Here is a 26,587-nt window from a genome sequence, read left to right as displayed (position 1 = left end):
AATGGTTGTTCATCTATGTGTGCCCTGCGATTGGCTGTCACCCAATTCAGGCTGTCCAACGGCGGCTGCCCAAAGTCAGCTGGGATGAGCTCCAGCACGCCCGCAACCTTCATGTGGATAAGCGATTCAGATAATGACTGATGGATGGATGGATGGATGGATGGATGGATGGATGGATGGATGGATGGATGGATGGATGGATGGATGGATGGATGGATGGATGGATGGATGGATGGATGGATGGATGGATGGATGGATGGATGGATGGATGGATGGATGGATGGATTAGAGAAAACAAAAAAATAAATAAAAAAGTTCAATATTATCAATTATTATTATTATAATACCTGTTCAATATTTTTCCATGGTGTCCCACTGCACTTTTTATCGCTTGCTCTGTCTGTGCTGTGTGCTAGTGTTAGCTCGTGAGTGAACGATTCGTTCAAAAAACCGAATCTTTTCAGTGAACGAGTAAACGAATTCTTTTTTGCAGTTCATATGACTTCAACCAGTAGGTGTCGGTAATGCCCATTGAAGCTGGTGCTACCTCGCCGTAAAACAAAACGAAGAAGAAAATGACGTAACTTCCCGTTCAAGTGAAAGAACGAATCCTGACTTTCCCGTTCGCGATCGAGTCAATGCCTTCCTTCCCGTGCATTAACGGATCAGTCAGTGAACCTGTTGCGTCTCCCTCCTGGCGTGAACTATGTAAGCCAGAGTGTCGATTTACGATTTGCCAAGGAAAGAAAGAACCACTCACTGAAACACCACTTCTTTTATGCGCGTTTTCTCCAAGCTAACGGCTAACTTAGCATGAAGGGATGCGCCGTTATGCAACAACGGGGAGATTATGCTTCTCTTTGGCTAATCTTGATTTTATAACACTTATAGTAGTTTTTAAATAACGTGTATGCATATATACGCCTAAATATTGTTATCCAATATATCTACTGCAATTTCACATTAGATTGCTGGTTTGAAATTGACTTTTATTATTATTATTTTTAATAAACATTTGTTAAAACTTGTCTGGTGTTTTATTTATTGTTTTTATATTCGCCAATTCAAACATAAAAATTATTACATAAAAATATTATTTTAATAAACATTAAAACCTGTTAAAACTTGTCTGGTGTTTTATTCCTTGTTTTTATTTTATTGGGCATGAAAACAAAAATATGACATTTGGTTGACTGATTTATATGACAATAAGTATATGTGTTTTGTGTTGTGTAATATGTGTTGGTGTCCCCCAAATAAAGAGCAAGTAGTCAAATACACATTCTTGACACGTACAAAAAAAAATGCATAAAGTTATTAGGTACGCCTGAAAATGGTGGTGTACCTAATGGAGTGTCCGAATGACGTCACAAATCAACCAGCCAATCAGGAGGTGGGGGTGAGGGCGGGCTTTGGCTGTGATTTTTTCCCTAATGAACTGGCCTGTTATTAGTTTCACTTGAAAATGGCAGTGTACCTAATGGAGTGTCCAAGTGACGTCACAAATCAAACAGCCAATCAGAAAGTGGGGGTGAGGGCGGGTGTGGCACTTTTCACTTAAACCAGGAGTGTCGACCTCCAGTCCTCGAGGGGCCGCGTTCCAATATGCTTTCCAAGTTACCCTCGTTAAACACACCTGCGTGAAAACTTTTAGCTCCTTTTGACCGTGAAAGAAGCTAAAACTTTTCACGCAGGTGCACTTAACGAGGGACTCTTGGAAAACATGTTGGAATGCGGCCCCGAGGACCTGTGACCTTTGACCATGATATTTCCCTAATAAAGTGGCCTGTTATTAGGTACACTTGAAAATGGCGGTGTAACTAATGGAGTGTCCAAGTGCTTTTTCCCTAACGAAGTGGCCTGTGATTAGGTACACCTCATGGACACTACAATATGTACACTACACGAGGTAAAAAGAAGGTCACACCAGGGATTGAACTCCGGTCCCTGGGTTGAGAGTCCAGAGCACTAACCACTACAGAACCCTCGTACTTATTACATGGAAGGCCCGGTACATATATGGTTTTATGGAGCAGCTCACGCGAATAGTAAAGTTCAGTGGTCCCCAACCTTGTTTGCATATGCGTACACTTGTATGTGTGTACCAAGCAAGCCTTCAGTTGTAAAAGGACATTCAGATACACGTACAACCATGGGATCGAACTGGGTTCTTACAGGTCGAAAGCCCGTGTCACTAACCAGTCGGCTATCACAACCTGGCTTTAAGAGATTGTTAACCTTAATCCTAGCTCTAACCCTAGCTCTAAGTGTCACCCTAGCCATAACCCTAAACCTAGCTCTACTGGATTTCACCACGCCCCCTTGGTAGTGGGTGTGATCCATTGGTTTGCTCCGCCAACTTGGGGGCGGGGCCACCTTATGTATTTACATATAAATACTTTTGCATTTTTAAGAACCTTTGGTGCTGACTTGACTTGACTTGACTTGCTTTTTCTTTTTCCACAATAATTTAGGTCTCTTGAGACTTGCAAGTTATATGACTCAAGACTTGCTTGTGACTTGTGCATAAGTGACTTATGTTATATATCCCTCACAAAAAAGTGCCTTTGTTTTGTATCATTTATGACGTCATCTGCCTTCAAATGCAGCCTCTGAAGATGCCACCGTGCAGTTGCATGGATACGCAATGCAGGATTGAGATATTCACTTTCGCCATCTTCTGGCCAAAAGCGTTTATTGCTGCAAAACAAAAGATGGATAACTGACGGGGTGAAAAATGACCCAACAAATGTAATATGTGCATATTTATTATAAGTGAAAGTTTATTGAAACACGTTTGTAATCCCAGTTAGGATCAAATAACAAAAGACTCAATGTAAAGCTGGCACTGTTGGTCTGTAGTGTACAGACCTTTCCAATTCTACCAATTCTCAGATTTCCTTTTGTGCTGGTTAAGATGGGGCAATGCATATGGATGGGTTTGTGTAAAAATGGATACCATCACAAATATCACAGTGTGCAGAAGCCATGTGTGTCTTGTCTGAAAAAGGGCTTACATAATGAATAGTGATTGGTACAAAATCAGTCGAGCTGCAATGAAAATGAGAAAAAAAGAGGTACTGTATCGGCAATCTTCATCTCTCACACGCTAGCAAGCAAACACACACACACGCTCACACGCACACATGCACAGCTGCAAAGACACTTGCACACCTGCATATACAAGCGGGCACACACACACACACACACACACTCACATTCACCCACACACAACAATTCTCACACACACAGATAAAAAGTAGCCTTTTGTAAAATGCAAAATTGTATTCAAATGTAATCTTACATCACCGTCATGTGTCTGAAGTGCAGAAAACAAAAAGCGATGGGAAAAAAACTACACCGGAGATTATGTGAAATGCATGTAGGAAACCACGCCTGTCTTCACTGGCCTAAATTGGAAAGAAGCACAAACCCAGAGTCTTGCCCACCCACGCTCTGCACCACCACCTGCACTGTCATCTTTGATCCTAGCCTGACTGCCCCCCCACCTCCTCACCCCCCCCAGCAGCAACACCCTCCCAGTTTGCATGCGCCTCTCCATCACAGAAGCAAGCCTGGCTGAGAGGAGACAAGCAGGCCTGCCTTTTATCACTAACACAAAGTCCACTTCTGAATACAGAGTATGAAGTTGGAAGGGGGAGACTGTCGCGTTGTTAGCTTTCGTGCGCAGTGGAGGAGGGGCCCTGTCCCTCATTTGACAGCCCCAGGTGGATCAACAGGTGCCGGGGGAGGGGTCAGGTTTACAAGGCTTGCGTCTTGAGCTCGATGGGTTCCCCGCGGGTGTCCTGCTGGGTCTCCCTCTCCGGGGGTCGACTGCCCTTCAACGTGGCCAGGCGCTCGGAGAGACCCCTCATACGTGGAAACAGGATGAAATCGTACAGGAGGGCTCCCATAGCACCGCCAATTATGGGTCCCACCCAGTAGACCTGCAATAACATGCATGTTTTAGAATGCGCCGTGAACAACAGCAAATGAGGAGGCAGAGATGTTACCCAGTGGTTGACAAAGTTTCTCAACAGGACCGCCGGAGCGAAGGACCTGGCAGGGTTCATGCCGGCACCTGTGTAGTACATCTGAAACACAAAGCACCCCACCGGTCACACTCGCACGAGCTCCTCATGTCCGCGTTTTTGCACATCTCACCCCCATGAGATGTCCGATGGTGATGGAGAAGCCGATGGATAGAGCGGCAGAACCCAGGCGACCGTTTCTCCTCTCATCGGTCACAGCGAAGATGCATACCACAAGCTGCAGGGTGAGGAACACCTCCACGGTGGTGGCCATTCCCAGACTGATGCCAGGTTGCAGCTGCGGACACGTGGATTTTTTTTTCTGTTAATCTACCCACCCTTCAAATGCAATTAGTCGACTCCTCGGTGGCTTCTTACCGTGTTCATTGCCAGGTTGCCCCTCATGTTGCCAGGCGTGACCCCGTACAGCACGGCAGCGCCGGCCACGGCGCCGAGGCACTGGGCGATAATGTAGAAAAAAGCACGGAAAAGGGACAGCTGGGCCCCAACCAGGTAGGCGAAGGTGACAGCCGGGTTAATGTGACCGCCGCTGATGTGGCCGATGGACTGGATGAGGGTGGCGGCCGCCAAACCGAAGCACAAGGCCACATGTAGAATGTGATGAGGCCCGGTGGTCCAGCGCAGGGCGGCGCCCAGACCAAAAAATACAAAGAACATGGTCCCGAAGAACTCTGCAAAAACCGCCCGCCAAAAACTCATGGACCGGAACTCCCACATGGTTGCTCTTTAGCAGTAGAAGACAACTCTTGGGCAGCAATCAAATAAAGGTTAAACTTTTTCAGTCCTCTGAAAGTCAGCTGTGACCAGAATTGAGAAAATCCACCGACGGGATCTTCACCAAGCGGTGTGACCTTGCTGTGCTCGTTTGCCACCTGTGTCCACCTGTTTCAAAGGCATAGGTGTCAGTGGAGTGGGAGTGCGGGTCAACAAATCTCAGGTAGGATCAGGAGACAGTGGGCATCAACTCGAGAGAGATTGGGAGATCGACCGGTACAGTGTCCGGTAAACCTTTAGCCTCTCTGACAGAGCGGAGAGGGCCAGACAGGGGCTTTATAATACACCCTCCGGGGGCCCCAACAAATGACGCCATAATCCCCCCCTGTAGGGCTGAGGGAGGGAGGGGAGAGGCATCCATAGACATCCCAAATCAAACAAATGTAACCTTTCAGCTGCCCGCCACCACCTTTGCACGACACTCAAAAGAGGCCTGTTGAAAGCGGTCGAACGAAAACGTTCTCTCAAATCAGCGGCAAGGCACAACCAAAAGTGCTTTTTTTTCATCCAAAGAAGGGTGAACTTGAGAGCAGCTGGAGCCCAGAGGTGGAAGGTGTCTCTTGGGGTGGGGCATAGGTCAATCTGTTGACATATCATAACTGTGACACAAACGCTGACGGACACACACATACACGCACGCGCACACATAATACAGTTGAGGCCCCGGACGGAAGAGCCCAAAGCCAACAGCGGGGAAGTGACCCATAAAGCGAAAGGCCTGACCCCGTGAAAGCATTGTGTGGAGCACGCGTGAGGGCTACGGACGCTCACGGGCAAGACACAAATATAAGGCCAATTCTTGCATTTGCCTGGTTCCACACTAAGCTTCAAACATACTACACACATACATTCAAGGTGATGACTCAGTTTTGGGATTGGCAAACCAACAAAGTGACTCTGAAGAGCAAAGTGTTTGGAAGTCATGAAAAAATGTGACTCTTGTTGTCAAACATAGATTATTCACAAAACAGTGAATAGCAGAGCCGTGAAGGTTCTATGGGCGAGTCAGAGGTGTAGTGGGGATGCAGAGAGTGCACAGTGGGGTTACTGAGCAGTCCAGAGCTCTCTTTCTGCCCAAGGGAGGTGGGAGGGGAACGTGAATGCAGATTGCTGAGCTTGCCGTTACGTGTTGGAAAGAAGACACACAATGTAAAATGCTGGCAGCGACGCCGTGGTTACGGCTTTTGTGCACATTCTGGCGCTGTGTAGATTAGATTACTGTAGATCAAACTTGTTTTGCGGGCTCAACTCATCGGGACATGGCTCGGCTTATACAACCAGCAATAATATCTCCAAAGTCAACTCAACTTTAATTATACAAGACTTTCAAAACAACTATAAGTTGCATACAAAGTGCTTTACAGAAAGTAAAAATCGGACATAAAAACAAACGTAATAAGACAAATAATTCTGACTGACAATTAACAATACATAATAAATAAACTGTATTTATAGGAAAAGGGGAAAAAAAAACAACACTAACATGGTTAGCAAAAAAAAGACAATTTCACAAATACTGTATAGCCAATTCTCACTCATGATTTAAAATGTAACGTAAATGTAATGTAAAGACGACTATCAAGTTTTAATGTTGAACTCAATGGACACCTGTTTGAATATGAAATTTGATACACATATTTACGACATGAAACCTGTTTGAAACTGTTTGCTTACAAAATGTAGTCACTCAGACAAATATATTCACAGTGCCCCGTATTTCTGGTACACATGCCCGAACACACAAAATAGTGTCAATTTCCAATAACACTGAATATGACCCCCCACAACCTCACCACGCATGTAGTCAATGCGCTAAAATTTGTTTAATTGTGAACAAAAGGGCTGGCAGAAGAAACAAATAGAATCTAAGAGTTGTTTAGCATTTCAAAGCCTTCCTGACCTCAGGATGCAACACAACAACAACAACAAGCGTGGGGTTGTTTGCGGGAAGGCTTTGATGAGCCTTCATTGTGTCGTCTAATGATTTGCAAATGTGACAGCGGAAAATATAACAACGTGGTCTTGGTCGATGCAAATATGAGACATCACATTCAGATGTGATCACGCTGATTGCATGTTCACACTTCAGTTGTCTTGTTTGTGGGCCTGTTTGGCTCTGGCAGCATTCTGAGTGACGGTAGACAGGGACGAGCCAGTCATGCTGGTCGTCTCCACAATTTCAATGTCTTTGCACATCAGACACGCAACCAACTTCTGGCGAGAGGCGCTTTGTGCAAAGAGGAATTCATGGGACACACCGGCAAGTACTGCTCCGATGACCGGTCCGATCCAATACACCTGCAGGTGGATGGGAATGGATACCAGACACTCTATTAGGTACACCCAAAATGCATTAAAAAAATATAATTGCTCTGATTTGATTGACCATGCAAGAGAGATATTATTTGATGAATATGATTGCAGACTTTTTAAAACCTCCCCCATTAAAAATCAAATGACCCATGAACAAAGCGTGCCATGGAGTAAAAAGATCCTGACAGAATATTTAAAGGAGCTTTATCATGCTATTTTAAGCTTTCTGTGGATCTATAAATACAATTACCCATGGCGATCTAATTTCTTATGGAATTCGTAGGGTGACCAGACTTGGGTTTCTGAAAAAGAGGACACCTTTTTTTGGGAGGAGGGCATTATCTTTTGGAGGGCATTCTTTTTTTTTTTTTTTATGGGGAGGGGTCATTTGTGTCATATGTTATGACACAAATGACGTAGTGTCTGTATTTATTGCATTTATTGGCCCGAATAACACAAAACAACATAAACAATAACAAAAACGTATTTACACGAACACTATCTAGTTTTACAGTGGTAGACTAAGTAAAAAAAGACAAAAGAAATACGGCCATCGGTGGAGCATTTGAAGAAGAACAAAGGGCTCCTCTTCAGTCCTCCTCTTGCAAGGTGCGTTGGCACATTTATTTGCCACAGACACATAAGTGCCCGCCTTGCATGTCAAGCACTCAGCTTCATAGGGATCACGACCCTGGCGAAAGCACGGGAATTTTTTTTATTCAACTCCTCCACGAACGTGCATTTTTGTTTTGGCATTGCAGAAAAACCAGGAATTGAGCGAAATGGAATGGAGCGGCAATTCTATTGGCAATGTGCTGTCCAACAAAATCCCGGATGATTTTGAAATTCCTCCCGGACATTCTTTTAGGTCTCAAGAGAGGACGTCTGGTCACCCTAATCCAGGGGTACAATATGACCACACATTAGAGCTGGTATTCCTCACCCAATGGTTTTCCCAAAATCCCGTGATGATGGCCGGACCAAGAGAGCGAGCAGGGTTCATACTGGCACCAGAGAACCGAGCCTGCCAAGGGAACAACACATTAGCTATTAAATTGTCGAAACTCATCCACCATTTCACCAATTTCTATAGCACTTGCTATGAAGATGAAGCTCTATCCCAGATGACCCTGGCCTGGTCACCACCCAATTGCCGGGCACAAATATACAAACAAGCATCGGAGTGAAATGTAAAGTGGTGACGAGGCAGTGTTGACCTCAACCCTGGATATTGTGAGTCGGTGGGGAGAGTCCTTAAAGAAAAACTCCGAATCCACCGACATGCCATCCTTTGAGAAAGCAGTCCGGGGACCGAGAAGTGGGTTTTGCTGTCACTAGAGTGAAAGTCTCTGAGATTATTAAAAGCTTCCTTGGGACAGGGCTGCATCAGTAGAAAGAGCTGACCCAAAAGGCGACGCTCTCAATTGATCAGTTTCCGGATACAAACAGCCAAAATGAGTTTCCCTTGGAGAAGCTCAGTCATCTAGGTGGGCAGAACTGATGCTCCTCCACATCCAGTGGAGCCAAATAGGGCAGCTCGAACATCTGCTTAGGACGCCTCTGCATGCCTCCCTGGTTAAGTGTTCCAGAATGATCCCACTGGGAGCTGGCCCTGGGGTCCTCCCTGGAGAGACTTTGTCTCCCAACTGGTCCACTCACGTGCCCACCAGAAGAGCTAAATGAGGTGGTTGGAGAAAGAGAGAGAAGTCTGGGATTGCCTGTCAAAGCTACTACCCTCGCAACCTGACCGGCTGGATAAGCGGAAGAGGATGGATGATGGATTGTTTCATACTGTATAATTATTTCTAATAACACAAACACCCATACAAACACACATACACAAAAGATAAAAATAGTAACAAGCTTGCTCCTCACCCCTATCATGACTCCTGCAGTGTGTGCCAGTCCAATAGCCAAATTTCCGGGTTCTGGGCTTTCCCTTCGTCGCTGGGCCTCAACTGAGAAAACGGTGAAAACCAACTGGAAGGTGCATAAGACCTCGATGCCAAGGGCCTGCGCTGCATTCAACTCATCGTGCACCTGAGTGGGAAGAAAGAGGCGCAACGTAAGAATATAGATGGCGAACTGGCATATTGGTCATTTGTACTAGATTTTCTAAGAACAAACCCGGGTGACGAAGTAGCCTGCAGTGATTTTGCGCGGCAAAGCCAGGTAGAGGGCCCCGGCCCCCAATAAAGCCCCCAAACACTGGGCGGCAATATAAATGAGGGCCCTTAGGACATCCAGCCTTCGTGTGGCCAGGAGAGATAAAGTCACTGCAGGGTTGACCTGAGCAGGAAGCACACAATGGGTTGAAAAGAATTTGACATGAAGAGCCAAAATGTCAACTGTGATACCTGTGCTCCGCTTATTTCCCCAAAACAGTGTCCCAGCACGACAATCACTGCGCCGACTGCCACTGCTGGGTACAAGGGTCCCACCGGGGTCTCGTCACGGTCCGGTACGGAAGCACCCAGCACAGCGCTCACCAGCACCAGCGTGCCGATCAGCTCCGCCATCATGGCTTGCCAGAACTGACGGCTACGGAGCTTCTCGGTGCAAAGACGCAAAGCAGAGTTCGTGGAAGACCAAAGATGCACATGAAGGCACCAACTGTTACTTGCATGTGCGTTTATTGTCAACGAGCTGGAAATGTTTCAAAACATTTTCACGAGAAATTAAATTGGTGGATTATGGAAATATTCGATATTGTACTGGATACAATGGGGACTCATGGTTAATTTAATAGAAAGACTATCTGCAACTTTAAAAATACTGTTTAGAAATAGAAATGAAACGTACATTTTTTTCACCCCAACACATAGCACATAAAGCAAAGTTCAACAAGACAATAACAGAAGATGCTCACCTCATGCCACATCATTTCACATCCACCGAGTGTCTCCCCAGCTGCGTTCAGGAGGTTGCGTTGTCCTTCGATGGCGTCTGTTCGTCCGTCCGTCCGTCCGTCGGGCGCCGCTCAAACCCTCATTAGAGTCTGAGAGGTCCTCTGGTGAGACCATGCAGCCTCCTCCCACCCCCACCCTCACCTCTCTCCTTATATCAAATATCTCAGTCTGTAAAGTGTGTCTGCACACATTAGTCATCATAGCCCTTAAAGTGTTTGTTTTCTAACACACTTACATCCGGAACACTGCAGTGGTGACCTTGAGCAATTTGTTACAAAGTGATTGTGGCTACTTGACAGGCTTGTGGATGACGTGTCTGGAGGAAGCACTGTGGAAGGTAGAAAGTGGTAAAGACACTCTGGCTGACTCCCACATTCCAAAATGATGTTTTGTGGATAAGCTGAAGACTCTCAAATGGAGTCAGATGTTTGTTTGTCTATAGCTTGCTTTTTTCCCCTCCAAAGTCACATGTGCACTGTAAAAAACCACAACTCATATTTTTGGGATCTAAATCAGTAATTGAAGTTGGGATGACTTTAACAACTTCAAAATATAAAACAACTTCCTTGCTTTGTTGTGCTAAGGTTGTCATAAATGTCAATAATTTCCATCTTAAATCACAGTACCCGTAGCTGCTGCTGTTCTTTTTTTTTTTTCCTGTGGGAGCTCCTTTAGCTCATTCACTGCCATGATGTGACATGCAGGATAGGAATGGATAATTTATTCTAAGAAAAAGAATGCAGTATGTTTTCCAATATATAATATAATATAATATAATATAATATATTGCCGCAATGAATCTTAACACCAATTTTTTTTGTTCTTGTTTTTTTAATTAATGAAATAGGTTATTCCAGAGAACAGACATTTTCTATATAATTATCCAGTTCTCTCATGATTTGGGTATATTTACATTATGGTTGTGGACATAATGTTGCACACTATAACACATTAAGTAATAAATAAATATATACCTGCTTTGACCCACAACCCAAATTTGATGCCCCTTAACAACAACCATTATCATTTGGACAAATTAGCCTTCTTGTCCAGCGTCGCTCTGATCTCCATGGAGACCTTTTCATGATGCTGTTGCCATGGTTCTTATTGTGCTGCCGCATCTGGACAAGCTTTTTTTTTTTTTTTTTTCATCGTGGATATCAAACAAACATACTCCTTGTTTGAGATGAAAAGGACACAAGAGTACCATGTTTCGGCGACAAATTGGGTCCTTTGCAGCGTCACTTAGATGCTGTTAATCTCATAACATAACAAGATGCGGAGGACCCTCCGTTTGGGCCTCCGCATCACGGGCTGTTTGGATCCAGGGTGGCAATCTGGTAGACAGGGTCCAGAATGAACTGGTTGGAGGTGGCCCATTATGAGGTGGATTAGCCCCTTCTTATCATGGCAACTGTTTAACTGTTATCCCCCCTTTTGTGGGACTAAGTCCAAATGTGTGGAGCGGGCACGGCAGTGAGGGGCTGGGGGGTGTCACACTAGAACCCGCTGGCGTGGGGAGTTTTTCCACTCCCTCCGCCCAGAGTGCTGACAATGACACATTTTGCCACACACAAAGTGCCAACTCGGGGATTTGATTGAGTGATGTGAAAGGGATATTTTATTGTATTGTTCATTTTGGGCCATTTGATTGATTTTGTGCATGTGAGGGAAAAGCATCAAGGTGAGAGGTTCTCCCACTTGAAAGCGCAGAGCAGCTGGCAGTGATGGCAGCACCCTCCCAAAGGAACATGTGCTTGAGACAGGACTCTCCATGGAGGCCTAACAAGCACTCCACCACATCTTTGTCACCGTTATTTGGACTTTTAAGACATTTTGGAACAAGGGGAGTGAAGAGTTTTGCAAGGCACCAGACACATTGGTAGGAAAACGAAGCTTTGAGTTTGTTTCACGAAACAGTTGGGTTTTTTTTCACGCTAGATGAAACTCTGTTCAACATTGAGCTGAAAATACACTGACTTGCTAATTATTAAACACCCTTTTTTTTTTTAAATGAAGTGTCATCTGAGGATTCAAAAGGTATAGCTTATTCATAAAACAAATTGGAAGCTTCAATTTTCTACCACTATACTTCTAATACAAATGATTGCTGAAATTCGGGTAAATTTACATAAATGTACCAGTCAAATCTAAACAATTGTGGATCAGAGATCATTTGAAATGTTTAATGGGCCTGTAAAAATTGTGCACAAAAGAAAAGCTACTGTGGGGATTGTTGCGTCGATAAAGTACTGACCAGTATACTTGCTTTCTGAAGATGACGAAGGTGATGGTGTATCTTTTCAAGATGACAAAGATGATGGTCTGGCATTCCCAACATGCACCGAGTAAGCTGCTGGAAAGATTTAGACCACAAAGTCAAAAACTACTAGATGTATATTTTATTTTTTATTTATTCAACTCACAGTACATTCTACAGATGCACACATGTTACATCACCTTAATACAACAGAGTCTTGGAATACGTCCCGTTAAAAATTAATTGGTCCTAAAAATATAAAGGAACAAAATTTAATGTCACCAAAACTGTACATTATGAAAAAGTCACGTAACACCACATTTGGTTTCCTGGTCATTTTTTTTTTTTTTTTCATCTTTTTAAATAGGAATAATATGTATATTCTACAAGCTGATCGGAGGTCAGTGTAAGAAACAAGTTTAAATAAAAACTGGACTGCGGTGTGGTCCCGCCGCAGTCCCATAACAGTGCCCCGTGGAACACTGACTCGTGCACAGCACATAAAGTGATGCAAAAGAAGGATGTAACCAGGCGGGAATGTAGCCAGTACTTCGGAGCTCTTCTGCATTTCTACTCTGTACAATCTTAATACGACCAAAATTAGATGTTTGCACATTTTCAGACAAATACTCAAGTCAAGGTGCATTTTAAACACACCTGTCATCTTGTCTCAAGAGCAAGCGTTCAGCGTGGGTTGCCCCTACAACAGATCCTTAAAGCACAAACTAGTGCAAGTAGCACATTTCTATACACTCTGTGTACAGCCTGCTGTGTCACTCGAGAGTGGAATCCACACGCACTGCCCACCATCACAAGTCCACCAGTGTCTTTCACACAGCAGCAGCGTGAACGTGTGTGCGCGGCTAAGTAGCGGTTGCACAAATTGTACTCATGGTTTGTTTTCGATCAACTGGCCTTTTTCATATAATCGTCTAGACAAGTCTATGGGTTCATCTGTACATGTTAACTACACACTATTGCTATTAAATAATCCCAGCTATTGTCATCTTTATATATATATATATTTATATATAGAATATATAATAAAAATATATTGAGGGGGGAAAAAAAAAAACTAGGCATAGACCACGTTACAATTCGAACAGGTACAAAATGGCCTGGCTTTTTTTTAATGGGTGTTACGAAGCAGGTCCAGTTTGCAGTCGCTCAGATGGAAAAACGCAATGAAAAAGGGAAATCCATATTAAGCGTCTTTGTCCTAGAGGGGAGACTGACCCAAAGTCTTCCCCAAACTCGGACTTGTGAAAGGGAGTGGCGTGAGGACACACACAGGGGCTGAAGTGAGGGTGCTTGGGTATGAAATTCAAGTCAGATCAGTTGCAGGCCTTAATAAAAGCCCAGCCCAAAAAAAAAAAAACCTACCAAAAAATACCTTTACATGAGGAATACACATAGCTGGAGAAACCTGACGGTCTTAGTAACACCTCTTGCAGGGTTGGTGACAGCACCAAAGTCATCAGTTCCACCATTGGTGAGAATCTTGCAGAGTTCTATTTCTCTTTGTTCGAGTAGAACTCTGCCCAGCGGCTCTCAAAGAAGCGCCGCATGGAATGTCCTGCCATCCCCACCTCAGAGGTGTCTTCGTTGAACAGCTCACAGTTGCTGAAGACCAGTTGAGCATCTGTCGCAAACTCTTCACAGCTGCAGTACCTGGGAAGCAGACGTGATGGAGTTGCATCTGATGATTTTCCAGTTCTATAGCGTTTATTAACATCGCTCAGTTTGCGCAGGCTTACCCTCCCTGCAGCAGTCTTTCTCTCATGGTAAGGAAGTCCATAGGATTCTTGACAATGCGACGGTAGCCCGGCACCAGGCGGGGGTTAACGGGCTCCAGGAACGGCCAAGCATCTGCGTGAGCCTCCATTTCCATAAGGATGATCCTACACCACCCGAAAAAAAAAGGGGGATTAATACCAATTGACTATAGAGCACCGTTGAAGAATGAAGGCAGGACCCACTCGCAGAAAGTGAGGTCCGGCTGGTTACGCGTTGTCATGCGGCGCCGCTTGGCCGCCCCGCTTTCTCCTGAATGCCGTGAAGACGAAGAGGTCGCCGCCAATGCGTTGGTCGATGCCTCCTTGTGCCGTGTTGCCATACCCGAGGTCCGCCGCGTTGTTGTATCGTCATCTGAACTGTTTTCTTCATAACGCTTCTTTTTCATCCTGGTCCGCTTTTTTGAGTGTGGTGATGCACTTTCCTCCTGAGGCATGAAGCAAATAACCATGCTGATGCGTGAAGAAAGAACCACTTCCTAAAGCGAGCTCGTCTCAAGCTGCTCCTCAATCGGGTTCTGACCTTGGCAACACAAGTTGGACAAAACCAGTCTCCCTCGGGCACCTGGGCGATCTTGGGCCTCAGGCAGTACATGTGACAGCCTCGATCGCAGCCGTCACACAGCAGCAGGCAGTCATCATTGTCACCTTTCCTGCAGATCTGGCATGTCTGGAGTCAAGAGTGACGGTCGAAATGGAAAGGTAGAAAAACAATTTGAGCTGAGAGTAGGGTTGGGCATGTAGGTGGTATGTTTATAAGGCTTATATATTAATTATTAATGCCAAATTTTCTGCGTTTATTTGCCAACTCATTTTGGGGCTGGCTGACAGAAAAATGAAGCTTCAAATTTGTTTCATGAAACAGATGTATTTTTTTGACACCTCTAGTTTGGTTAAAGAAAGGGGTTCAAAAAATGCCTGCCCACTTGTGAGTAAAGTTTGTGAATTTTCTTACCACTTTAGTCACAGATCTCTCCCAGGCAATAGCTTTCTCTAGCTGCAGCAAACACAGGCACAACTGAGGAGCACTGCGGCAGCGATCCAGGGCCTGCCGCCACGTTCTAAGTCTGGATGTGATCTCACTTTCCAAACTAGGACAGAAGAAAAAATAAAGAGCAAAAACAAAGTTTCGGTATTATGTACATACAAAAAAAAGGGGGGGGGGGGGGGAGCGGCATCTTGCCTTCCTACCTAATGACATCCATAGGTTGCTCTTCTCCTGGCGTCGGAGTGAGAGGAGCGAGGCGCATCACCTCAGCTGGGTTCCAGAGCGGCTCCTTCAGGTAACGCCTCTCGATGTTACGCTCAAGATTGGCAAGGCGTAGCACGGCCAAGTCAAGCGGATGAGTGGCGATTCGAGGCAGGCCAGACCACTCCTTCTTGGTTCGGACGATCCAGTCATCACGCGGGTCGGTGTCGTGTTCGTAGTACTGGAGGTCAGTCCGGGTGGAGTCCCGCTCTGGGATTGTGTAGGGCTTAAAAGGAAACGAGTGATTGGGAGGTTAAGCATAAATAGTGCGCTGCTGCATAACAGTCTGGTTTGATGACTACCTGAAATTCTACAGCTGGTGCTTCTGTGCTAGATTCTGCGTCGTTGACTATACTCTGAGGAGGGGGGGCCTTAAAAGAGAAAATAGGAGAAAAGCATTTAAATGTGCTGCTCTAACATCTTTATGTTCCTTTCAAGTTGATCATTTGTTGCGGCAGTTTCTCACCTTCAGGTGAAGGTCAGCACCAATGACTCGCTGCTCCAGGTCCTCCACCCACCGTAGGGCGCTGTTGTCTGTCTCTATTGCTTTGTCCTGTACTTGCCATGGTTGCTGCAAAGCCTCTAGCAGCAGCACCTTCTTCTCCTCTTTTATTTCAAACATTGGATCTGGAGGGAGAGAGAATTTAAAATTCAAGACATTGGATCTGGAAGGAGAGAGAATTCAAAATTCAAGACTCAATCGGGTCAACTGTTGAGATTTAAGTGTCTCCATTCCTGCTCACCACTGATGCCTCTGGTGCACATTTCCGTTAAACTCTCCATGTGTTTGGCTAGGTGTTTATGGAGCACTTTTTCTCTGATGCCTCGTGGATGGAGAGCCTGTAGTGTGCTGAACAGCTCGTCTTGATCCTTGATCCACCACCAGCCACGCACCATTGCTGCAAGGATGATTAAACAGTAAATCATGAGTTGAATTCATATTATCACCATTATGTTGCACAGTGGCATTAAACATGCGTGTTTTGCTTACATGCTGGTATGGGCTTCACTACCAACTGTATAAAGTACTGCTGCTCAAGCTCTTGGAAAGCAGAAACGGGAGGGCGCCCTCTGCGTTTGGCCGCGGCTCCACGCGGGCCCCTCCGAGCGGGGCTACTGCCTCTACTGCCCCTCCTTCGCCTGCGGCCCGGCCTGGCGCGGGTGGTCGGCGTCCGTGGAGCAGGGGGGGTTTGAGCAGAAGGAAGGGGAGCAGGCGGTGGAGGCGAACAATCAGGAATGGAGGGCATTTGAGTGAGAGCGGGACCTTCCTCTGGTGCCGCCGGGGTATCTGGGTGAGTAGGTGCTTCGCCAGTGGATGCCGCGACTGCGTCCGACTGAGGTGTTGAGAGAAAATGCAAATACAAGTCATTGTTACTTGACGCATTATTAGATGTTCTCTATGTTTTGGTCAAAACAGCATCCAACCTGTATTAGTGGAGCATCAAGTGTGGGCGGTGTACTTGGCACCTGAGGCTCACTCTGAGAGTTTTCATCACTTGGTTGTTTGAAGGACTGGCTCTGATCATCTGCCTCAATCTTCACGCTCTCCTCTGGTTGACTGCCCTCTAGAGGCTCTGCTGTGTAGGCGTCACTGGGTAGCGCATGCCCGGACTGGCTGAGCCAACTGAGAAAAGCAGACTGCGAGAGGTCTTGAGTACAAGTGGTGACCGGAGACGCCGGCCCATCTTCTTCGGCCAATCTGACGCTACTTCGGCGCTGGCGCCGAATCTTTGCCGTGCGGAGGTGGAGCTCTACTTCGGGTTTGATTTTTCGGGGCCGTCCTCGTCCTTTTTGGGTGCTCATAAGGGACGCGGTACCAGGGAGCGAGTCTTCCTCTGGGGACAATGTTTGGGCTTGAGGGGTCTCGGAGGCTGGTGAGGAATGTATGGCATGAGGTGGTGTCGTGGCCAAGGGCACCTCTTCAGTTTTGGGCTCCTTTTTGAGGAAAGTGACTGGCACCTCTGCTATAACAACATCCCCGGAGGCTGTGATGAAAGCACACGGAAAATAAAGCAAAAATATCAATGATTGTTCATAGTCAATTTTCATAATTACATACTCATTCAGACTCACTCAGAAGCTCTTCAGGACCCTCGACCAGGACTCCTCCGAGGTGAGGGAGAGCCAGATATCTCCGTCTATAACGATCCTGGCCCAACATTATCACTCGCATGGAATGTGACGACTGAAGCAGCTTTTTACGGAAGAACACTTGTCGCTGTAGAAGACCAATGAATGAGTCAAGGATTATTTCCCACGTGAGACTTTTCATAACGTGTCTGACAAGAATTTACCTTACCTTGGTTAGCTTATCTATCTGCCTTTCCAGGTCATGGACGCTGGCATTTGCAGGGCTTTCACTCTATAGACAAAAAAAGATACCAAAAAGTGTTAAGTGCAGTAATAGCATTTGTAGTTTCAGCGCGTACATACGTCACTTAGTTTGGGCTCTTCTTTGCGAATACGGCGGTTGCTTCTCTCCACACTCTCTTCCAGAGAGAGGTTCTCCTCTTCAGCCACTCGGGCACTGCGTCGTCTTTCCTCTAAGCAGAGTTGTTCTTCCGAGCGGCCAGTGCGACGCGCCAGTGCGGCCTTCAGCCTGCCAGAAGGAAATTATTCAACAACTGAGTGCTATTCACGATCGTACGACATTATATAAATCTGGGGTGTAAGATTGTGTGCCCTACTTGCGAAGTTTCCCTTCAATAATCCACTTGTTCTTCCTGTAGGTCGTCATGTTCTCTAGTGTGTTGTCAATGTCACTATGTAGATGAGAGAAACATTTTAGTCAGGAATACCTTATTAAAGCCAAACATGTTGAGAAGCTCTTCAAACCTTGTCACTACGTTGCTACCGTTGAGCTCCTCCGCCACAAAACCGAGCACGGCTGCCTTGGTTTCGGGCGGCAGGGCGTGAAAGGATTTTGTCCTCAGCATGTTGCACACCTCTGTCTCATAGCCATGAGATTCCAGAAAGATGCGGAGTACCTCGGAAACCGTGCTGCGGGTCAGCTGGAGCTCAACCAGCTTATCTCCAAGGATCTTTACTGACTGATGGTGGAAAGTAGAACGCAAAGCATTTAGGTTGAATTGCAGATTAAAAAAAAAAAAAAATTTTAAAATCAAGCAACATTACACACTTGATAATATGATGGCAGGCCGGGATCCCGGAGTGCAGCTTCCATGAGCTTTATTAGCAGATCTTGTACCTCCCCCTGGCTTTCCCCCATGTCGAGCAGACCTTCCTGCAAGGTCGCAAGGCTGGGGATGTCCTTGGGTACGTCGAGGCCAATCAACTTTCCGTAACCATGAAGGAACTCTACCACAGCCAGGAGGTGGGCAAAGGCTGTGCCTGAGAGAACCACGCCGGGGACACGGGACAGCTCTGGCAGGGGCTACAAGAGGAAAGACCATTATAATCGCTTGTATTAGCAATCGGTGAGGGTTTTAAAAAAAAATAATAATAATAAATAAAATAAAAACTCACCTTGTGGTCAGTGAGACACATGTCTTCGGTGGGTTTCCTCAGCTCTTCTAAAATGAGCTGTTGCCTCTTGCGTTCCTCCAGCCGCCTCTGCGTCTGCACTCGCCTTTCAGCGGTTTTCTTGGCCGCAAGGGCGGCCCGAGCTGCTGCCTCTGCCTCGGCCTGCGCTTTGGCCAGAGCCTTGGCTTTACCGCGGGCACTCAGCACCCTCTTGCCTTGGGCTATTCTCTCTTCATCCGTCTGCTGGACGGGAGGCGGAACCTCAACTTTGACGGACCTTCGTCTACCGGGCTTTTTGGGCTCACTGACAGACTGGGGTTGGGGTGTAAGCTCAGTTGACTGAGGGGCTGCCAGATCTTGAGGTTCAGCCTTCACTTCCAAACTCTTGGTCTCTTGCTGTAACGGAAACGGTGGTTAGCGAACAATGATTCAATGTCATCGATAATTATTTTGAGCAGCATACCTTTGCTCTTTTTTTGTCCTCTCTTGTCTTTTTAATTTGTGCATCTTCCCTTCTTCTTATTCTGGCCTGAGTGAGTCATACAAAATCAGAAAAACAACATCAGATCAAAACAACCCATCAATGAATGACTAAGCACTTTTAAGCACAAACCTTCCTCTTCATCTTCTTCTTGATTTTTGTTATTCTCCCCTTTTCTTCTTCAGTGAGGGATTCTGCAATAGCAATATTAGTTTACTCCAAACATGAAAGCCATGTTCCCTGTGTCAAGATTGTAAAACCGCAAAAGTACAAGCCATCATACCCAACATAGAACCCGCCTCCAGTCTAACCTCATTCACTCACCCTTATCCTCAAGTCTCTTCAACATCTTGGCATCAACTTTGCTAAGGAAGTCAATCATCTTGGGTTTGGGGGGTCTACCTGGCCGGCGGGCCTGGCCTGCCTTCACGCCGCGAGCCCTGCTTGGTTTCTCTTTATCCGGGTTCGGCGGTCGGCCGCGCCTCCCAGTGATGGCCATGATCATAGAGGGAACCTCCTCGTTAGCCAAGAGAAACCACTTTGCACCCTGCACACATCATGAAGAAAGGAAGAGTCATTGTCAGATGTTTTGCAATCTTGCACTTTGTGACCAAATACAGAATTTTCTTATTTAAGGCAAGGTATAAAAATGGAAAGTGAACCACCTCAGGACTTTCCCGTTCTTCATAAAAGTCTCCAACAGGCATACGCGGGCTGAAACTGAAGTGTTCTCTGGTGACAACGCCACCTTGGTGTTTCTTCAAGTACTGAGCGACACAAAAGGGCATGATCAATAAAGTCTGTCAATAACAATTAAAACTGTGTCAGAGGATGTTTGGAGTGTGCAAAAATTACCTTAATAACTTCAGGGAACTGCTTCATTCTTCGTCCGCAAGGTGTGTAATACCAGGTTTCGCCTTTCATGCGATCATTCAACTTCCTCACGCGAATCTCTCGTTTCCATCTATCAAGAGAGCTTTATTACATCATTGTCAAAGGCTTTTAAATGTTCCTTTGCAGTCACTCCATGAGACGCAAAAAGTGGATATTTTCAATTCAATCAACTTCATCTAATATGAATCTGCTCTTCATTTCTTATTTATAGCCCGAGTAAACAGGGACAAGCATATTACCCATGAAGCAGCGCAAACTGGACCTGCTGTTCAGTTGCAACCCTCCTCCTGATAGGTTCGCCTGTTCCCAAAACAAAAACAACAAATAAAACCACCACACACAGAGGGTCAATGTTAAAATGGTGGTTTATCCAACCAAGACGTTTTCTTACCTTTCCCTGCTGTCGCACCTTCCTCTTCATTGTCCTCAGCATCGCTGGCAGCTGCTCCAGCATCGTCTTTAGACGTGGTCGTGTCCATTCCATCTTGCTCCTGTTTCTTCGTCCTTTTAAACGTCTTGGGCTTGTCAAAGGGTGAGCTGATGGCTGACGTGTTGGCAAGAACTGCGTCAATGGCGGCTGTGATGGAATCAATTTCCTCAGGCGGAGTTTGGCCACATTTTCCTTGGACCTGTTCTGGTCTAAGAGAAGCTTTTCTTTGTCTTTTCTTGGGCCCCCCTTCTTTGATGTCACCTTCTTCAGCATTGATCTTCTCCACCTTTGGTGTTCGACCACGGGGTTTTCTCTTGACCTCCTCTGGAGCTTAAAAAATAATAATGAAATGCAAATTATGCAAAGATTTGAGAAGCAACATTTTATAACCAATATAAAGACTGAATACCTGATTTACTGATCCATAAAGCCTTTGGCGACTGCGGTTTGCAAGATTTTCCTGTGTTTTTCAGGCGTCCTCCAGTGGCTGACAACACCTGATCTGTGACTGGCTGCAGTGGGTGTACAGCGAGTCTTTGTGCCGGGGTGCTGAAGGCAATGAAGTTCTCATCTCTCATCTTGAAGCTTGGCGGAGTCACGATCTCGACTGCTGTGGGTCTTTTAGTGACTGCATCCGTGTCTGCTGCATGAAGACCTACGAAAGGCCAGCCTGCTTCAGTCCATGAACAAAGACATTGCATTATTTTCTAAGCACTATCATCTGCAATTAATTGCATAACTTGTGAAAGGAAACACAAGCACCAAATTTCCTTTTTTACTTAATAAATTAAAAAATACATATACCTTGGTGACGTGGATGAGATGCCCCAAATGAAGTATTATTCATAGAAGACTCCAACATGGACTCCGCCACTTCATGGGTGGAGTTCAGACTTGAATAGTCCACCGACAACCTGCCATCTCTCGTGGTCTCATAAATAGAAGATGGTTGCTCTTCTGTATGGGACGTGTCATTTCCAAGGTGAAAGCTGTTGCCAAAGCTGCTGGAGTCATGCAGGCGTGAGGTGCTGTTCGCGGAGGACTTATCAAAGAGGGAACTGCTATAGAGTCTTGACGGCGTGCTGCAAGCTGAGCTGTCACCATATCGGGAGGTGGTGAGGAAAGAGTGGTCAAAACTTGTTTCAGAAGTCAGGGAGGAGCGTCTGGCACTGGGACGGTGAAGAAGCGTCGAAATTCTGCTTGGGGTTTGCTCTGCATTTGGCACATCGCCAACGTTGCCTCTGGCCATTGGCCCCTTTTGTGTATTGCTGGGTTGACGCTCAGTCAGTAAAGGCTGTTCTGGAAGATCAATTGATTTCTGAGGGTCGGAAGCTTTGTGCATCTTGACTTTGCCTGACTCAAGATGAGGGAGACAGTCTACCACCATTGTGCCCATTCTCAGTACTAAGCCTTTCTCCTTGGTACTGAGACCTTGGTGCTCTGACCACAGAGGCAACTGATTTAAGACGCTGACAGGAGATGGAGTGGAAAGATGACGCGCAGAATCAGAACTCGGAATCATTTCGGTCGATGTTGCGGGAAGCACGGATGGCAAGGCGAAAGGGAAAGAGACCGGTGCAACCCTGGAGCCCTGCGTGGGTTGTGGAGGTAGGGCAGTGAATGAGGGTCCCTCCTGGGCTGACTGGGAGGGTAAATTGAGCCCCTCTGGTGGCGGTGACACAGAAGCAATGGCTTGACCAGAGCCGGCAGCTGGCGCCGCGTACAAGGAGTCTACCACCATTCCGCCCAATCTCAGTACTACGTCTTTCTCCTTGGTACTGAGACCTTGGTGCTCTGACAACAGAGGCAACTGATTTAAGACGCTGACAGGAGATGGAGTGGAAAGATGATGCGCAGAATCAGAACTCGGAATCATTTCGGTAGATGTTGCGGGAGGCACGGATGCCAAGGTGAAAGGGAAAGAGACCGGTGCAACCCTGGAGCCCTGCGTGGGTTGTGGAGGTAGGGCAGTGAATGAGGGTCCGTCCTGGGCTGGCTGGGAGGGTAAATTGAGCCCCTCTGGTGGCGGTGACACAGAAGCAATTGCTTGACCAGAGCCGACAGTTGGCGCCGCGTACAAGGAGTCATGCTGGGGCATGGCTGCGTGTTTACTGCCAGCAGAAGACATTCCATGTGATGGGAGCAGCATGCCAGCAGATGACCCTCCCGATGGTGACGTGATCGAAGAACAGACGCTACCTGATGCATCACGTACTGATAGGTTTGAGTTTCCAGCAGACAACAGAGGGATCTTGGAGCCTTGAACCATTTGTTGAAGAGAGGAGATGGGTGTAGAACCAGCGTAAGATGATGTGGACACTATGGCAGGTGCTAAGACAGTTGTTTTTGGTCCAGAAACTGAATGACGCAACTGAGACTCAGATGAAGACACCCAAGGATGTCCAGAAACACTGTCAGTCAAGCCCGGAGGTGGACAAAACTTTGGATGTGTTGCGGGGGAAGAGGAAGGAGGGGACCCTGCCAGCAGCTGTTTAGATCCAGGAAGTGCTATCTCGGTAGCAGGAGGGAAAGGAGGTGAGGAATGTCTGGGAGGAGGAACTGATGATGCGTTGGGTGGAGTAGATTTGACATCAGGGTAAGAACCAATAGTGGATAGAGAGGAAGCCATGGGAGATTCAACAGTCGACGCAGCAGACACCTTATTCAGAGACGTTGTTGCAGCAGATACGTTTCCAGTGAATGTTGTGCGAGGAGGTGTGCTTGCTCCAGCCTCTCTGATGCCCTCTGGTAGTGGGGCAGTTGGCTTTTCAGATTTCTCATGGTGATCAACTGTATGTCTGACAGCTGCCTCCTCTGAGCGATTACCATCTGCATTTGCTTCCTTGCCTTCCTCCCTAGTATGCACTAAAGGAAAAACACCAGAGCAAACAAATATAAATATTTTTTTGCTTGCATTGTTGACCCACATGCACATCAAAACGAAAGCGATGTATACTTGACATTATAGATTTGAGTGTAACTTAAAAAAAAAAAAAGAACGCCAACATTTTGATGTTCATACAAACATGCGGGTGCGACACGCACACACATCTTATAGGTAACATTATTGATGGAAAATGTATTGAAACGATTTGTTCTGGTTTCTTATCTATATCATCCAAGAAATATATTTTTTTACATCCACTGTGGTTGAGTCAAGCACTCACCTTGTATGGAAGGAGATGTGTTGCTACCATGGGGGGGCTTTTCCCTGCTCATGAGAGATCCTCCATCCTCCACAGTAGCTGATGACGACACTGCTCTTGAGGGTCCCCTCTCTGTGTCATGTGAGAGTGCAAAATTTTGCAACCTTGGACCCACAGACTGTTTTGTGTGCTGGGGAGTTGGCAGAGCAGTGTGGTGCTGTTGGTAGTACGGCATCCCATTTGACATTACGCCATATTGCTGCGGGAGGTGAAGGGGTGGCCGCAGGTGGGAATGGAGGTGATGCTGTGATGGAGGGGACTGACTCTCATACGTCCCATACGCGCTGCGGGAATTGTAAGCAGCGGCCTGAGTGGAAGGGTTACTTCTGGTCCAGAACTGACTGCTGGTTGGGGGCATATTTGATGGGCCTGCCATTGGTGACTGCTGGGGGGTCTCCATATCCCCATTCGCTTGGTACGGTCCTTCAGCCTGGAAGTGATGTTGTGACTGAGGTGCCACCATACCTGGTGCCGGCTGCTTCTGGTGCAAACTATGCCCTGGAGAGGTGGCCATGGTTGGACTGTACTGAGGATGTCCTCCCCACAGGTAGTCCATGCTGCTCTGGTGGTGGTTGCTGATATGTGGGTAAGGACTAGAAGGTGGTTGGGAAGCAGGTGCACTGGACCCGAGTACAGTAGTGATGCCATTCACATTCATTTCGCCATTCATATCTGTCAAGTACAGGACACATTTGCATTCAAATTTTAGAATTGAAAGCAAAACTAATTTCACCATCCTCTTAATGGATACTCACTCTTTCCTTGCTGAGGAAAACTCATGGAGGAACCATTTGTATAAAGAGAGTCCCCTGAGGAACGTTTCAGTCCTGAGTTTGCTGAGGAATGGGTGCCATAGTTGAAATGATTATTTGCCTCCATCTATTGAAACAAACAAACGCGTTAACACACGAGAAGGAAGCAAAGCGCAACCATTTACATTTTTTTTTTTCTTCATGAAATTACGAAACAAGATTTTCAACAGACGCGCGTCAGTTTTCCTCTACTGGTGTTATTTAATTGCATTCATGTTTGTCGAGTATTTACTGCCTTACATAGTTGAAAAGTGACGCCTCTTGTCAGCACCATTTTGCTCCTAACAACAAGCGTCAAAATGTCGCAGCCAACTACGGCGAGGAACAGATGCCAGCGAGGCCCAGTCACACGCAACGCTAAAGCGGACTAAAGCCCACAAGAGATTCGTCATTTTGGCTGATGAGACGCCGCTAAACATGTACACAACCTCCATGATAAACGCTAACGCAAGACCCGGCTTCGTCCGATTCATAACAAAGTGATTAATCAATTCGACAACACTCAGCCAAGAGGCCTGATTTATGTCCTTGGCACTAAACGAAGCAACCCTCTAAATACTTGATTTCCTAATTCAACGAGGCCATTACGAGCACAGCGTTAGCTGAGCGCTAGCTTCATTCTCACGAAAACCATTCACAGCAGCGCGATGCTCGTTTGTTTTCAGACGTGTTAAATAAGAGTTCAAGCCGATAAGAAAGCATATAATGTGGTTCCATTCACACCGGGGACATATGCACTCACAGTTCCAAGGTTACTGTGCTAAATCATCACAATGGAAACTAGCGAGTCAACGCTAGCCCCCCCCCCCCCCCCCAAAAAAAAAGCTAACCGATAGCATCCTTTGCGTTTAGTCACTCAATGCTTCCTTCGGTGTTAGCCAACAGCAGCCCGGCTGCTGGTCCAGTGAATCCATAACCACGCTGGTTTGTATCCGCGATGACCGCCAGTAGAGTCTACTTATACAATTGTAAGCATACCACAGCGTGCATTTGGCCAGCAACTCACCACTTAACAGCTGGGTGCGCGTTGCCTTTTGTTCGTCGGCTAACGTTAGCTAGCTGCCTGATGAAGTTACATTGTTTACGGCGAACGCACACGGGCAATTTTCACAGAGCATCATCCTTCCACATTGCGCTTTCCAAACTTGGATTGTTTTCTCAATCAGAACTAGCAACACTCACATGCCGCGGATCTCGAAGGCACAGGTGTCACTACCACACGTCGTAGCAGGAATCGGAGAGTTGAACACCGAGATGAATAATAATAAACTCTTCCTTAACCTTTGGGTTTTAAATTAGCAAACATGGCTGGTATGGTCCTGAGCAGCCATGATTACGGAGAGTGATCAATTGCGTAAATTCTCCTCAATGATAGCACACATCCGGTCAAATACACCATTGCTTCAAAGTAAAACGCCTTGTGACATTATGTCGTTACTACCCTTTGCCACACTACATTTAACAGCAAATGGTCAATAGATCGTTGTAATTTGCACCCAAAGAATGTGCGAATACGCGTATTAAAGACAGAAGTTAGATTATCGTCAATAATTGCAATTTTAGTTGGGACTTAACGGGTATAGCAGATATTGTAATCACTTACATTTTGTAGGAGTTCAGCATGAAAATTGGAATTTGTGCAGTGTACATGTTCCACTTTGTTGCAAACGGCGAGAGGGAAAAAAGCTCACAGAGGAAACGAGGAAGTTTCAGTTTACGCGCCAGCTAAAGAAACATGACCCCTTGTTTTTTTTTAACATAAGAAACCCTGTCAGGCACACGTGAGCTGCATAACGACAAAAGATGAAAGTGATGAAAAGTTCCACCAAAGAGGTTTTTCAAGCATTGACGTCAGTAACCGGTGACGTAACGTTACGAGCACCTCGGAATTTCCGGATTCACGAAGTTGTTTTATAAACCTTTGTCCACCT

General features: G+C 46.2%; 3 protein-coding genes across 8 annotated transcripts; all 3 read right to left on the bottom strand.

Moving 5' to 3' along the window:
• Window positions 1-2,750: 2,750 nt before the first annotated feature.
• Window positions 2,751-5,094, bottom strand: LOC125989473 (lens fiber major intrinsic protein-like). The gene is made up of 4 exons (XM_049755899.1): window positions 4,410-5,094; window positions 4,165-4,329; window positions 4,014-4,094; window positions 2,751-3,947 (listed from the first exon to the last, which is right to left on the bottom strand). Exons 1-4 carry the CDS (start codon window positions 4,767-4,769, stop codon window positions 3,762-3,764), a joined length of 792 nt encoding a protein of 263 aa, XP_049611856.1. The 5' UTR covers window positions 4,770-5,094; the 3' UTR covers window positions 2,751-3,761.
• A 1,023-nt stretch (window positions 5,095-6,117) lies between these two features.
• LOC125989472 (aquaporin-4) lies at window positions 6,118-10,788 on the bottom strand. Of its 2 annotated transcripts, none has more exons than XM_049755898.2 (6): window positions 10,009-10,788; window positions 9,497-9,680; window positions 9,267-9,428; window positions 9,015-9,179; window positions 8,083-8,163; window positions 6,118-7,124 (listed from the first exon to the last, which is right to left on the bottom strand). In XM_049755898.2, exons 1-6 carry the CDS (start codon window positions 10,011-10,013, stop codon window positions 6,912-6,914), a joined length of 810 nt encoding a protein of 269 aa, XP_049611855.1. In that variant the 5' UTR covers window positions 10,014-10,788; the 3' UTR covers window positions 6,118-6,911. The 2 variants fall into 2 exon arrangements, with proteins under 2 accessions (XP_049611855.1, XP_049611854.1); XM_049755897.2 differs by having other exon boundaries at window positions 9,497-9,688; window positions 10,009-10,784.
• A 1,656-nt stretch (window positions 10,789-12,444) lies between these two features.
• On the bottom strand, window positions 12,445-26,424 carry baz2a (bromodomain adjacent to zinc finger domain, 2A). 5 transcript variants are annotated; one of them, XM_049755892.1, is made up of 30 exons: window positions 26,260-26,424; window positions 24,600-24,723; window positions 23,806-24,516; window positions 21,443-23,503; window positions 21,048-21,311; window positions 20,600-20,968; window positions 20,448-20,508; window positions 20,170-20,278; window positions 19,980-20,081; window positions 19,639-19,861; window positions 19,447-19,508; window positions 19,297-19,362; window positions 18,837-19,229; window positions 18,490-18,744; window positions 18,186-18,400; window positions 18,038-18,112; window positions 17,784-17,949; window positions 17,650-17,712; window positions 17,424-17,568; window positions 16,776-17,335; window positions 16,342-16,684; window positions 16,094-16,249; window positions 15,817-15,977; window positions 15,653-15,721; window positions 15,293-15,576; window positions 15,057-15,192; window positions 14,625-14,771; window positions 14,288-14,529; window positions 14,066-14,209; window positions 12,445-13,979 (listed from the first exon to the last, which is right to left on the bottom strand). In XM_049755892.1, exons 2-30 carry the CDS (start codon window positions 24,721-24,723, stop codon window positions 13,820-13,822), a joined length of 7,866 nt encoding a protein of 2,621 aa, XP_049611849.1. In that variant the 5' UTR covers window positions 26,260-26,424; the 3' UTR covers window positions 12,445-13,819. The 5 variants fall into 5 exon arrangements, with proteins under 5 accessions (XP_049611849.1, XP_049611848.1, XP_049611846.1 ...); XM_049755891.2 differs by lacking the exon at window positions 26,260-26,424 and adding an exon at window positions 25,839-26,018; XM_049755889.1 differs by lacking the exon at window positions 26,260-26,424 and adding an exon at window positions 25,635-25,653.
• Window positions 26,425-26,587: the final 163 nt, after the last annotated feature.

The sequence above is a fragment of the Syngnathus scovelli genome, chromosome 2, assembly GCF_024217435.2.
Source record: "Syngnathus scovelli strain Florida chromosome 2, RoL_Ssco_1.2, whole genome shotgun sequence".
Lineage (NCBI taxonomy): Eukaryota > Metazoa > Chordata > Actinopteri > Syngnathiformes > Syngnathidae > Syngnathus > Syngnathus scovelli.
The sequence above is the reverse complement of the archived record's forward strand: the minus strand, read 5'-3'. Positions and strand labels throughout refer to the sequence as shown.

Bases quoted from the DNA above. Each gene is read 5' to 3' on its own strand.
- baz2a (XM_049755889.1), bottom strand. The intron at 18,113-18,185 runs GTTTGAAGAGCT...TCATCTACATAG, and splicing joins GGTAGCAACGTAGTGACAAG to TGACATTGACAACACACTAG. The intron at 15,193-15,292 runs GTAGGAAGGCAA...CTTCTGTCCTAG, and splicing joins CAACCTATGGATGTCATTAG to TTTGGAAAGTGAGATCACAT.
- LOC125989472 (XM_049755897.2), bottom strand. The intron at 8,164-9,014 runs GTGAGGAGCAAG...TTCCCTTGGCAG, and splicing joins CTGCAGGAGTCATGATAGGG to GCTCGGTTCTCTGGTGCCAG. The intron at 7,125-8,082 runs GTGAGGAATACC...ATCCACCTGCAG, and splicing joins GATTTTGGGAAAACCATTGG to GTGTATTGGATCGGACCGGT.
- LOC125989473 (XM_049755899.1), bottom strand. From the start codon at position 4,769: ATGTGGGAGTTCCGGTCCATGAGTTTTTGGCGGGCGGTTTTTGCAGAG. The intron at 4,330-4,409 runs GTAAGAAGCCAC...ACGTGTCCGCAG, and splicing joins GCAACCTGGCAATGAACACG to CTGCAACCTGGCATCAGTCT. The intron at 3,948-4,013 runs GTAACATCTCTG...ATGTTATTGCAG, and splicing joins GAAACTTTGTCAACCACTGG to GTCTACTGGGTGGGACCCAT.